Genomic DNA, 14,473 nt, shown 5'->3' with positions numbered 1-14,473 from the left:
CATGAAAACAGTAGCAGACCAAGTTCAAGGAAGTATCATATACCACAATCAAGTAAAATTCATTCCAGGAATGAAAGGACAGTTCAATCTATTCACATCAGTAATTATTATTATTATTCCATGATCATCTCAATATATAGAAAACAATTAGATAAAATTCAATATCCTTTTATAATAAAATTCTCGATTAATTGAATATATAAGGAATACTCAAGGATGACAACATATAATGAGTCACAGGAAACATAACATTCACAGCTTAAATGAATAGATCTGAAACAGACTTTGAGACAGCGTTTAGGCTACCCCAGAACTCATTATAACGAATCATATACATTTGAACAGATGGGAGTTAAGGTTCAGATTGTCAGCGAGGACATTTGCAAGGAAACAAGACGGATGGCTATAACAAACCCTCTGGTCCTGGATTAGAGCTGGAGACATCTGTATGAGTTCACTTTAATTATATATGAGGAAATGGTAATAGTCAGTTGTATGTGCATGACATTATGTGTGTATGCATGCATGCATGTATGTATGTATATCATCTGTCCCTGTCTTCCAACATTCCAGAATCAGGAACGTTCCAGGAGTAACTTAGTGCTCAGTGCCCAGACCTTCTTTTCCAGATACCATATAGAACTAAGGCATCTTAGAAAAAATGTCTGAATCTGGGGCTTGGCATTGAAAATATGAGAGGAAAAACTCCAGAGAGTAAGGTATCCAGAAAGCACAGAAGAATGGAGGCATACCTAACCAGGAGCCAGCCTCAAAGAGCTCCCAAAGCCAATCAAACTGTAATTTAAACAATAAAGTTAATAACAGTATTTTTCATCATCCAAAGTACAAAATAAATATACATGAGTCCATAGTTACATAAATGATGACTGAATGAATAAATGAAGGAAGCAGCCAGTTTTATTTACAGAGTTCCTAGTACTCACTGTTGGTTCTCCTCTAGGGAGGGGACGGAACTGAACTGTTCCCTCTCTCTGCCTTTAACAAATCTCTTTCAGAGGATAAAGTGTGAAGAGGAACAACTGGGAACCTGTTAGGCACTGGCTAACTCAGGTCATCAAGTAGCCATCAGAAGATACGCATCATCTGGGTGTCATGTACAACGCTGCCACGAGTTTAAGAAGGACCAAGTGTCACCACAGAAAGCCACCAGGGAAGAGAAATTGTCAGAAAAACGCTACACACACATGGAGGGACGTTTCTGAAATCTTCAGAAAAATCAGGACAAATGAGGAAAGACATAAACTGTCACAGCCCAGAGCACACTAAGGGGACAAGACAAGAATGTGACATCCCAAAGTAGTTCTCGAATACTCTTGGAAAACACTGTCTGCAGTAATGTGTTCACTCTGACTGCTAATGAATGCTTCATGGTGATACTGGGTAGCATTAGATAAGAAAGACACACAGCCAATACTATCCTTACAATTCTTCTGTAAATCTGCATTAATCCAAAATAAAGATTTTTAAAAGAACATCACTATATAAATTAGGAAGCCCCAAAGAATTCTGGATATACTGATGGTAGAGTCTAAAGAAGAAAAAGACAACATTTTACAGCTATCTATACCTACAGGCAGACAATGATCAATCTATTAACAGAGAGATGCACACAGAAAAAGGCCCAGTGTAGAGACGCCAAGATGTTAAAATAAAGATGAGTTAATTCTTAGTGCTGAGCTCAGATATTTTTTTCTCTCCTTTGTATTTCTTAAGTTTTCTACAGTGAGCAGCTATGAGAGACACATCTGTTACACAGTATGGTTTTTTTTTACAGTTATTTTGTTGTTTTACAGTAGTATGGCCTCAAATTGTTTCACGGTATGTTACGGGGTGCTTTATAAAAAGTGGTCTGTAGTCAGATATGTATATTGACTATGGCATATTGTGTCTCTTTTCTCGAGACTCATGTCTGGTAGTAGGATGTCAAAAGTTTTAGGAAGTCAACTAATTAAGGAACTTTGTTTATCTTAAACAGCATTTTCCAAAACGATTTGACTACCGAATTTATACTTTCTCAAAGCGGTCTGCTATTTCAGGAGCGACTGGGATGACATGGAGTATAACACATGTTGGGGAATGTGTTTTAGAATAGCTCCCTGGTTTTTAAGGGAAGAAACAGCTGCTTTTAGAGATTTCTTATGTTGATTTAGCAAGGAATGAAAATGCTTCTACTGTCTCAAAAATCTCTGTGGAGTTTGCCTCATGTGACTTCTTGACTCTTTTTGTTCTGTGTGCCGCCCGACACAGCAAATATTCCACTGTGTTTCCTCCAGAGGGTAAGGTCACGTCTTCTCAGCCAGCATTTAACAGCTTGCTTTCCAAGTCCCCTGAAGCACATTTCCTTCTAATCGCTCATTGCTCTATTCACTCACCACATCTGCTGAGCGCATCCTATGCCTAGGTACCCCATGGCCAGCATACAAGTGAGGAGACGGAGCCACCGGATCACTAGCAGTCAGCCCCAACAGAGGCAGCTGCCTACAGACTCCAGAAAGACTACTTACCATCTTCTTCAGCTGCCTACAGACTCCAGAAAGACTACTTACCATCTTCTTCAGCTGTCTACAGACTCCAGAAAGACTACTTACCATCTTCTTCAGCCTCTTTTCCTCTCGTTTTCTCTCCAACTGAGCTTGCTTTTCTTCTGCATCCTTCTTCTGGCGTTCTTCTTCTTGGGCCTTTAACTGAGCCTGAATGAGATAAGAAAACTGAGAACCCTTCCTGAGTGGGAAAGGAAATCTTATGTGGTGAGGCAGTCAAGTACCTACCAGGAGCCAGGCCTGCCCTGGACTATGCGTATGTGGCAGGAGGGGAATACTCAACACGCCCTGTAACTTAGGGCCCTGTAACTTAGGGCCCTTCTTCTGCCGAAGGGGACACTGCACATGAATACGGCCACTCTGCTTTCCAGATAAAATGACTATTTTCAGTTCTTACTTTCACTTGTGAAACAGAAGTATGGTGTGGTGATGTTTGCTTAGCCCACTCCAAACAGAATTGTTAGGTTTTTCTTGCAGATGCAGACTTTCCTTCTGACAGTAGGTCAGACTCTGGAAGATACTGTTTTTCACAAAGTCAGTGGATCAGATCTCTCTCTCTCTCTCTCTCTACCTACCTACCTATCTATCTATCTATCTATCTATCTATCTATCTATCTATCTATCTATCTATCTATCTATCTATCTATCTATCTACAGTGTACTAATTGTGGTTATCTGTGACCCTCCCAGTCTGCTAGCTGTCATTCACTTTTGTAACATTTTCGCTCTGTTCTGCTAATCATGCCAAATACAATCTCCCTAATTCCCCAGCACTGAATCCTAAGGGGCCTCCAGCCTTTCTGAAGTTGTTCTAACTCTGCTATCTTAGGAGGCACGGACAAGCAAGGTCCCAGTTTTTGAAATCTGAACAAATCACTTTTCTTGTCTCAGTTTGCATCCTGAATTTATTACCAATTTGTCTTCTTCTTGTTTTTTCTTCTTTTCTGCCAAGATCCGCCTACGTTCAGCTCGTTGAATTGCTCTCTCTTCCATGGCTGAAAAATAGTAACATCGTCCCAATATAAAAAACATATGAAGCACTCTGTAAAATGTCTCCATATTCGAGTCCCATTCAGAGTTATCATTAGAGTTTTCTTGTAATTGAACATCTTGACATACGGAGCTGATTTAACTCAACAGGTTAAAGATCTAACATCAGCAGTGATGAACAAGTTACACATTCATTAATTTTTGGTTTCATATTTCTTTAGAATATATTTCTATTGGTTGAAATAAGACAATATTCCTGGATGGTGGACTTCTAGTATATGAAACTCAGAAGTCATAACTTTAATATATCGCTGATGAACAAAGAAAAATGTAACTACAGCTAACAAGTACTTAGAGAGTAGAGAAATCCCTTCACTCTCACTTTAAGTGAGGCTCGCACTGTTCTGAACCACTGTGCATGTGTGCACAACAACAAGAAAACCTAAAGTTGGGGTCAGGGTGAATACATTTCACTGTAGTTTTAAGACCCAGGCACCCAGATGGGCCGGAAATGGAAGAGAACCAAGCATTTGGAGAACTGGCATCAGAATGAATTTGAGTGTCAGACTCCTGTTCTTGACAGTTTATTAAATATCGATCCAGAAGAAACAAATGTGCAAGATGGTCTGATAATATGACTATAATCAGCCGGGCTGGCGCAGGCGGGGGCATGGGCAGCAGGAGCACTGGTTCTGCACGCAAAGCCAGCCAATGGTTACTTCCAGTTCCTTGGGCCGTGTGACAGAGAAGAAAATTTAAGCCAAGTTTTAAGAATTAATAAACAAAAACTCACCAAGCAATTTCTTACGGATATTAAGTGTCTGCTCCGCTACAAAGGACTAGTGGTGGTGGCACAGATGGCGGAGTGAGACTGTCCTTAAGGAGGCAGAGATAGACTGGAGGGTTAAAGTAAAGAGCTGGGGAAGCAGCGTCTTGGCAATACATCTCCCCCATCTTTTCTAGACTGAATCATTAAAGTCTACTTGAAAAAGAGACTGGGATTCTAAAATAGCTAAGTCATTGATCAAACAATAATTTCAAAAACTTATCACAATGAACTGGACATCTCAAGATCAGCCTTAGGAGTGGGCAACCAGCAGCAGCTGCTGTCCTGCAGACAGACAGCTGATACGCAGCCAGCCAGTCTCTTCATTGACAGGAACTGAATACTATGTCTCTCAGATGCCATTACTTCTTGCTAGCGTGGCAATTTTGCCATAGCTTAAAAAAACTCAATGTAATTGTCAAAATACTCCCCACTTTGTGTGTGTGTGTGTGTGTGTGTGTGTGTGTGAGAGAGAGAGAGAGAGAGAGAGAGAGAGAGAGAGAGAGAGAGAGAGTGAGTAGAGCAGCTATGTGATAAAATCAACTAGCGGAACTACTAGGTGGGTCCTGAGGAATGGCTCTACTCCCCAAGCACTATTTAAACAAAGAGTTCCATGTGCACCTAAACTGCCATCAAATTAAACTATCTGGTTTATATATCTCATTACCAAAATGCTACCATTAAGATAATGCACTGTAAAATGACAGCATAACTTGACTTGAATTGCTATGAACTCTTCAGTATTTTGGCACTGATGGAGTATAATGGCAGATGAACTTTATTGATGTTTGGCCTTAGTTGTTACTCAGAGTTTTCAATTGAGTAATCCCCCCCATTTTCCATGATACAAATCTCAAATTAGAGAAAATGGTGTGCCTTCCATAACTCTGTGTGTGTGTTTATGTGTGTAAGCATGTGTGCACACACCCCTGCGCGTACACATACACACCCATGTGTTAGCTGGGGAAGCCACCAGCGTTGGCAAACAGGAAAGGGAGGAGAGTAGTGGAGGCTCCCTGTGCATTCCATTTCTCCCGTGACAGAGCTTAGGTTTTCGGAAGGCTTTACCACATCTCAAAGCCTATGAGCTGGAAGCTTGCAGTCCCAGACAAATGCTACTCCAGTGGAAAAGGCCAGCATCATGAAAGCCACCAGGACCGCTTACCTTTCAGTAAGGGATGGGGTGCCATCAGGTTCCTTCTGGATGCAGGAAGAGAATTTCTGGAATCAGTCCTACTGTCTTCACACCTTGGGGAATGAACAGATGAACTGGAAGAAAATACGAAGAAAAAGAAAAGAAAAACAATTTAAATTGATAATTGGCTTCCTTCAAAGTCTTTGCACCCAAGGAACCCAAAGCGCTATACAAAGTTCACCTGAACTCTGAGTTAAGGATGAATTGCTATACCCAGACTTGAGTCGGCATAAGAAAGACCCCACCTTCATCTTCTGATCGGTTCTAAAGACCTCATCACACCAAAGTATGTCTCAGGCACACCTGAAATTGTCTTAAGAGACTTTGAGGCAATGTAGAACTCCTATTTCAAGCCTGAAGGTACAAAATTTGACTTCGAACAAGCGAGGAAATTATCCAGGCTGTGGCTGGTCCATGGGGTCCATGCTGTCTGCCCTGGCTTCTCAGCACTAAGCATAATCAGAAACTCAGGAATCTAGTTAGAACAAGCATTCTTCTCTTTCCCTACACAATTACAAAGTTCCTCTCCCAAAGGCAGCTACCTCCCTCACTATACAGTGTATCCATCTAGGCAGCCCTCTGACTTCTTGGCTTTCTGAGTGGACAGACCACATAAAGACATAGGAGAGTAAGAGCCAAGCAAAGATACTCAGCAGTCTCTCTTTCTCAAAGGAAACCCCCTCCAGCAAGTTGATGGGGTGCTCTGACACTGCCGACCTACTTTAGAAGCTTCTGGCAGGTTCCTGGCAGCTCCTCCGCTCCTCTGGGATTGGACAGAAGGCGACTCTGTGCTTCTGTGACTGTTGTGGCACGCTCAGCTGCCCACCGGGCCTCAGCCAACCGCTGGTCTTCCTTCAGCTGCTGAATGAGCTTCTGCTGCTCCTTGAGTTTCTTCTTTTGCTTTTCAATCAGCTGTTGCTGGTAGACATGGCGACGGTGGGAAGGCCCCTCACAAACAGGCTCTGCTTCCTGGCTAGTGGTCCCAGGCTTTTCATGGCTACTGGGCTGTTTAGTGGTCTTAGCATCTGGAGTCTTGGGCTGCTGTGTGCCAGGTGTGCTCCCACAGACATCTGGGAGGGGACCCTGAATATCACCCTCCGTTGTTCTTCCTGGGGAATGGCTCAGCATACAACCACTGCTCACCACAGGTGGCTTTTCCCACCAAGTGGGCATGATAGCGACCTGAGGAAAGCGGTAATATTCTAACTCAGTACTGATGGGCTGAGATCCTGGCTTGTCTCATTAGTGTTGTTCTGTTCAATGGCACAAGTGTGCTACACCTCAGGTAGAGATGCCCTGCTCTCTATGTCCGGGTATCTCAGACACCACGAGCTTAGTGCTGTAAGCTGCTGAGAATGCATGCTGGGCTCCCCATCACGAGTGGAATGTGGGCAGAGCTGTGGGGGCTGTTGTCATGGGCAAAGGCATCTGCAATGAGCTGGAAGAGTCCCTTGGCTTTTCAGGCCGCGTAGCTCAGGCTGGCCTTGAGCTAATGACCCTCTTGCTTCCCCTTGCTAAAGTGTTTTACTGTATGGGCATGCGCTACCATGCCCACCTCCTCTTAGGAGTTTAAGTTCATTTTGTAACTAGACAAGTTTATTTCTTACAATATATAACTTTTTAAATGTAAAATTGACACTAAAATTTACAGAAATCTGACCTTTTTTTGTGGCACAGGATATATTTTTTCCTTAAGAATGTTTGAAAATTTTCTTTTTCACTTCAGATACTTAGAGGCTTTCTCTTAGGTCTAAACATGTTTGTATATATGTATGTATGTTGTAAGTCTAAACATATGTATGCATGTATATATGTATGTCTTAACTCTAAATTTATGTATGTAAGTCTATTATATTGCAAATTTTTTGTTTTGTACAGAAAAAAATACTTTTTGCTGACCTTTTTATTTAAGGTAATAACAGTAAGAACTTGGTAAGAAAAAAAGGTTACTTTCAGTTATTTCTTAAGATGCAACAGATCTGTTCTTTCAAGCCTGTTCCATCTCTACTAAATTCATCTTTAAATAGAATACAAATTTCAACCTCAACAAATTTTGAGGCTAATCTCCAGTTCTTTCCCAACTATCTGTTTGGGTGAGGTTTGTGGAAAGCCAGGGCTAAGCAAATATCTGCTCTACATAAGAACAGCCTTATCTTAATACCTTGTATTAGCATACAACATAATACCTTTCAAAGGTGTAAACTTCATTTATAGGCAGGACTCATGCTCAATGACATTACCCAGGGGGAAGGAAAGAAGCATTCCTAACAGCAAAACTTATTCTGGCCAAAATTCATGTCAAGTTAGAATGTTTGAGTCCGTGATGTGATCAGCTACAATTATACCATGTGCAATGGCAGGGAAAGCCATGGGCTGTCCCATGTTAGACGCCCTCAGCACTAACGGGTACCATCCTCAGGGACTCAGAAGCACTGCACATGATAATGGAAATGCTCTCTAAGACTTAGCTGACGTGAGAGATGTGATCCATGGAAACCCTGACATGCTAAAGACTTTAAAAATAACCTTTTATTTTAGAAATGTCAGTGGACATTTATTCATGAGAACCCTGCTTATGTAATTTAGCATCAAGCAGGGTAGATGTTTTAGGTGCTTTTAAACCTTGTGGTAATGACCCCTTATTAGCCCAGCAAGACTGCATAAAAGCCTTGAGTACAGCACCAAAGCTTCTTTTGGATCATGGCAACTTCTGAAGGTAACAACAGGAGAATGAAACAAAAGCCTATTGGTACAGTTTGTACTTGCTGGAAAAGAACTGCACAGCCCGGTCTACTCAGAGGAAATTACCTACCAGCTAACTGATAATTTTGAAATCTTTTAAGGCATTTAATTTGCTCCTGTTTTACTGTACATACCAGAAAAGATGGAGTTTATTTCGTGAACTATAAGGCCTATTTTAGTCCCTTGTTTTCTTTGTTCTATCTTTTTTTCCAAAAAATTATTTTCTTGATAAAACTTTTTCTTCTTTAGTTTGGAACTTGGAGGCTTTTACTGAAATATATATATATATATATATATATATATATATGTACATATATACATAGAAATATATGTATATTATACAGCATTTTTTTTGTTTTACATAGGAAAAGTATTTTTGCTGACTTTTTTCATTTAAAGTTAACAACAGTAGAACTTGATAAGAAAAAAAGGTTCCATTCAGCTATTTCTTAGGATATAAATCTTTTCTGGGTCTCAATAGAGATGAAATTATCTAGCTAATATGAAGGTAGATAAAATGCCTGGGGGAAGGGCCGAGGATGTTACATAAGCATTCTTGGGCTCCTTCTTTGCAGAGAGTACCTTAAATGGAAGCCATCCTGCTTGCTCAGAGTAATCAGGGTATAAGGCAAGGCTGAGACCCTCGGGTGCCCAATTTAATTTTATGTGCCTGAGTTAAGCACTTAGCAGCACTTCGGGCAGGGTGGAGGCAGAGGATCCGCTCCTAAGGCTTTCTAACAAGACAAGTGCAACAGAGGAAGACAAACTGCCAGGAGTGACCTCATAAGAAATGAACAGCTAGGCACAGCACCAAACCCCAACCAAACCAGAAAGGCAGATGACCAGGAGAACAACCGTCTGCAGCACACATAATAACGAAAGTATCAATATTCCTAAAAGTTTAAAGAACTCCTATGAATAAAGAGATATGTACACTATAGAAAAATGAACAAAGGTGACTTACTTATGCCTATCTTTCTATATCCATATCTTTATGTATATATGGCAATATAAAAATGCTTAACTTCACTAGCAATAAAAATGCAAATGATAAAAAACGTAAGATAAAAATAGAACATACATTCTGTCTTAAAATACTCCCCCTAAGTAAAGCATTATGTATATATGTAAAGACTAGTTACTAATGGGATGTTCAGTGAAACACTGTTTGAAATAACGACAAACTGAAAACAAATTAAATTTCAGCCACCTATGAGTTAACTACTTCTAACTTAGGTTCACCATACAATGTCATGTTTGCATTACAAAATGCCGGCAGAGAGCTGCAGTCCATAACCAGGGTGGGCACTGAGTTCACCTGCAGACCTGAAATTACTGCTGCCCCATTCCCAGAGATTCTGAGCTCTGAGAACTACTTTTAAAGAAGAACTATGGCTAAGATATATTTAGTAATAGAAAATGTCCATGTTCTATTTAGCAAATTCAAAAGATATTTATAAGAAAATAAAATAGTTACGTTCATATTAAAAAAAAAAACCAAACCAAACAAATCCCACAGAACAACCTTGCATAATACCAACACTTGGGAAGTGGAGGTAGGATCAGGAGTTCAAGGAGGTAGGATCAGGAGTTCAAGGCCAACCTTTACTACTGAGGGCATTTTAGGCCAGACTGTACTGTAAGAGACCAGGTCTCACAAGCAAACAAAACCAACAAGCCTTCCTTTTCCTGATTATGGCAGGCTGGATTGACCTAGTTGAGGGGAATTTAAAGCTAAATAAAATATTAACAATAAGAAATTTATATATTCCTCAATAGAGAAAAGAATAGATAACTGTACTTCCTGTTACCTCCAGCTAATGGAATAATAGATGTGGCTATTTATTGAGACTGGCCTTGAACTCACTAAACAGCCCAGACTGACTTGGAGATTGCAGTTACAGGTAGATACCATCACCACTGATTTAAAAAAAAAAAAAAATTCTTGGTGATTTTTCTCCTACCAAATTGTCACAATTAGTATAAACAACTTTCTTATTAAAAAAACAAAAGTTAAAAATACATTATATCAGAAGCTTATCCGAAAAGGAAATGTGTGAAGATCAAATGGGGGCTCAAAAGTTGTCAGCAAGCTTTACCCCTCTCTTTCCAAAGGCCTTTCACTCAGCTGTTCCGAATCCCTTCTCTATCGTGTCCTTAGCAACTTCCGGCTAGCCCAACACTGACGTATGACTATTAAAAAAAAATTCCAGTCAAGGAAATAATCACAGCCTGCATGGCTGTGCATAAGCTTTGTGCATTGTAGCAGCCCTAACCTCTGCGTAGCTTAGACAGGGCACTCTCATGCCAGCTGCCATGAAAGTGCAAAGCTCAGATGCAAATCCATAACAAACATGAAGCCCAAACAAAGGGAACAATGTACCTCTCCACTTCCCACTGCCAGGTCCACCTCGGCTGTTGTCTCTGCAAGACGGTGGATACCCGATGACCCATTGGAATTGAGTTTCCCGAGCGAGGCTGCCTTCAGCAGCTCATCCATTTTCTTCCTAGTTTGCTCCTTGGCTAGCGCCAGCTCCCTCCTTATAACTTCTGAACCATGCCAACGCTGCCATTCAGCAAAGCAGTATCGGAGAAGTTGTTTCCGGTTAAACTCGTTAGCCAGCTGCTGTTTTCTAAGAGACAAAGTACGTCCGTTTAAAAAAAAGAAGAAGCCATGTATAGTGTTAGCTGATAATACAAAGGAAACATAAGACCAAAGAAGTTCCTAAAGTGCTCCATCTTGTCCTGTTATAGGAAACTAAAAGAATTACTTTACATTCCCCAGAGCAGACTCTAATCAAAGGCATCAATAGCTCAGCATATACCTTTAAGAAGAAAAAGTGGTTGTACTATTTATTCTAACTTTCCAATAAGACATACTGATTTATATTATATATACATGTAACTGTTGAAAAGAAGGATGCGTTAGGGAAGCAGATATTCAGACAGGTGGAAATCTAAGGCAGATATGTTAGGAGAAAACTCCGTAGATTAGTCATATCACTTAGTGAGGCCAATAATTAGAACTTCTCACTGGGCGTGGTGGTGCATGTCTTTAATCCTAATACTTGGAAGGCAGAGGGAGGTGGATCTCTGTTAGTTTGAGGCTAGCCTGATATACAGAACAAGTTCCAGGACAGCCAGGGCTGTTACACAGAGAAACCCTGTTCCAAAAATACAAATAAACAAACAGCAAAAAAGACTTATCAAAGTCTACGTCAAACCCTGAAGATGATCTTGTTAAGGACCTGCATGGGGAGAGAGTCACGGCCAAGCTCGCATTCGCCAAAGCCCTGAAGCACTAGGCACATGTTAGGGTACAGGCCAGGCTTCAGCTCTCAGAGCTCATTCATCACCTAAGAAAGAGTTCCTCCGGGCTCCTGCGACCTTTGTAAACATTAGTGCCCCTGGCTGCTTGAGTTGGGAGTAGACATTATTGATTTAGCTATGGGAATCAATCCCAGGAGACATCATGGTGGAAGCTGGTCAAGAGTTCAAGCCTTGGGGCTGAGAAGGCTCTGTAGGTAACGCATTGGCTACACGAGTGTGTGGACTGGAGTTGAGGTCCCCAGAGCCCGCGCAGACACCAGGTAGGTGTGGCGGCCTGTCAGTAATCTCAAAACACAGGAAATGGAAAGGCAGAATCCTTAGAGCGAACTGGTGAGCCAGACTAGAAGAGTGCCAGCTTCAGAAAGAGACCCTGACTTCATACAGAAGACACTGAAGCAACCTTGGGTCTCCATCTGCACACATGTAAACACCACATCTGCATGCACAACGCATGCACTCTCTCTCTCTCTCTCTCTCTCTCTCTCTCTCTCTCTCTCTCTCTCTCACACACACACACACACACACACACACACACACATGCACGCGGGATTCAAGCCTAGAGATTTCTTGTATTTATGTATTGGGAGATGGGCATCACTGTGATTTTGAAACTTATTATATGATTGATTATGTGGCATCAAGTGTCCATTTGGAGACAAAATCCAATATTGCTTATTTGCCTTATTGATTTTATCTTGTAAACACAACTGAGTTTTCCACAGCACTGTGTGCATAGCTCTTTCTATTAAACATTATATATACACTCTGGAGTCCTATCAAGAAAATCATGATTTAAATCAGTGCATAGGGAGAACATTTCTAGATTTCTAGAGATAAATAATAAGACTTGTTTACTTTTGTTTTTACTTTTTTATTTTATTTTTTATTTTTTTGATTTTCGAGACAGGGTTTCTCTAGTTTTTGGTGCCTGTCCTGGAACTAGCTCTTGTAGACCAGGCTGGCTTCGAACTCAGAGATCCACCTGCCTCTGCCTCCCGAGTGCTGGGATTAAAGGCGTGTGCTACCACTGCCCGGCAATGACTTGTTTACTTTTGTATATGACTGTTTTGTCTGCATGTAAATACATATTTGGACCATATGCATGCATGCAGTACCCACAGATGCCAGAAGAGGGCGTCAGATCCCTCTGGAACTGTAGTTAGAGAAGGATGTGACCCCCGCCCCTCACACGAGGGTACCCCAAACTGAATCCAGGTCCTTTGCAAGAGCATTAAGTTCTTTTAACTGCTGAGTCATCTCTCCAGCCCCATTTCTATAGTTTTTAAAAATTTTTACATGACCTTCTCTGGTTACTATAGTGAAAAATGTTACACTGTAACAATATTGAAACTTATATGTAAACTCAAATGAAATGTGTGTATTTTGTTTCTGATATCTATATAGGAAACAAAGTTTCTCCAAATAGTATTCCCCTTGCTACCAGAAACGCATGGCTATTTCTGTTCTAACCCAGCCCTGAGATACAAGCACCTCAGCTGCCATGGTTTCAACACACCTAAGAATGTGGAGCCTGAACTCCTACCTTAACAACAGGAAGAGGCGGGGCCCTGGAAAGTTAACTAAGGAGCTGGGGGCCATAGTAGGTGTTCTAGTGTTCTACCAGTCACAACCTGAAAACGGCTGATCAGGTCACAAAGGCTGTGCCCCTAGGAGCAGACTGATGGTGTAGTTATGGAGACGGGTTACCAGTGAAAAGGGTGAGAACCCCACCTCCTGCCTGTCCAGTGTGTTCTTGCTTGCCCTTGTCATGCCAGTACTGTGTGCGCTCTGAGCGTCTAAGTCCCCAGAACTAGGAACCAAATAAACTTCTATAGTTCTAAAGTTATTTGGCCTATGCTACTCTGCTACAGCGGCAGGAGAGTGCCCACGACACTTTCCGACAGCATATACCATTATATTTAATTGATCTTTATAATGGTTGATTATTAAGTTGAGGATGGCTGACAAAATACTTGGTAGCTGGCAGATAGTTTCTATAATAAAAGCATATTATAAGTCATAATAAATATGTATGTATTTTACTATAATGGAAATAAATTAAGTATCTAACGAGACTGACTTGATACATTTTTTAGAAGAGGCAGTAAGCTAAATTGGAGGGAAAGCCGCAAAGACTAAGTAGGGAGACAAACACAAACCTATAGCTTTCTCCAGGGAGTAAAATTCACAAATTTTAGGGCAGAAGATGCTTGCTGCTGAGGCTGACTAATGTGAAATCCAGCTTACATCAATCTTCTCAAGAAGGGTGGCTGTGAGAGGCACCTGGTGTGCTAACATTATTTTTACAGTATAAACAGCCCAAGCAGCATTGGGCCCTTGGCTGTCAGTACAATTCTTTAGATACTACAAAAGCCACAGAGAAAACCATCGCTAGAACTCCATCGAGACCAAGAAGGTGGGAAAGTGAGAAGGGAAGGCATGCTTGTTCCGGTGCTGAGAGCCGTCTATGATGGCTGCACAGGAGATCTGGAGTGCAGGCAGGACTTCCATATTTGTGAGCTAAGGTGGAAGGGCAGAAAACAGACACGGAAACCAGAAAGTCTGTTTCCATGCCTGCTGCTCTGCACTTCGTTCTGGCATAGTGACAATGTCCCATATGAACCAACTTCCATATTTTTGAAAAGATTGCACTAAAAATATAGCTAGTTTTGAAAGGGAGGTGGTCGCCTCCCTTTGTTATGAAATCACCTCGTTTTCCTAAAACCGTAGTGAGACGCAATCGCTTAGGTAAATCCACCTGAAGAAAAGGCTCGAGACAAAGTTCCCAGGAACGATAAGGAAGGACAGAGGAAAACAGCCTGCCCCAAT

At 41.3% G+C, this 14,473-nt stretch overlaps 1 protein-coding gene across 1 annotated transcript in view; it reads right to left on the bottom strand.

Annotated features, from left to right (window-relative positions):
* Ccdc191 (coiled-coil domain containing 191) overlaps positions 1–14,473 on the bottom strand; it is a 69,396-nt gene that overhangs the window by 13,625 nt on the left and 41,298 nt on the right. Inside the window, exons 10-14 of the mRNA XM_057763982.1 lie at positions 10,698–10,947; positions 6,294–6,754; positions 5,543–5,646; positions 3,474–3,556; positions 2,610–2,711 (exon numbers count right to left, since the gene is read on the bottom strand). Of these exons, the coding sequence (XP_057619965.1) occupies positions 2,610–2,711; positions 3,474–3,556; positions 5,543–5,646; positions 6,294–6,754; positions 10,698–10,947 (1,000 nt within the window). The remainder of the gene's footprint in view (positions 1–2,609; positions 2,712–3,473; positions 3,557–5,542; positions 5,647–6,293; positions 6,755–10,697; positions 10,948–14,473) is intronic.

This window comes from Chionomys nivalis, chromosome 3 (assembly GCF_950005125.1).
Source record: "Chionomys nivalis chromosome 3, mChiNiv1.1, whole genome shotgun sequence".
In the NCBI taxonomy this organism is placed as follows: Eukaryota; Metazoa; Chordata; class Mammalia; order Rodentia; family Cricetidae; genus Chionomys; species Chionomys nivalis.
This window is presented reverse-complemented; position numbering and strand designations above follow the sequence as displayed.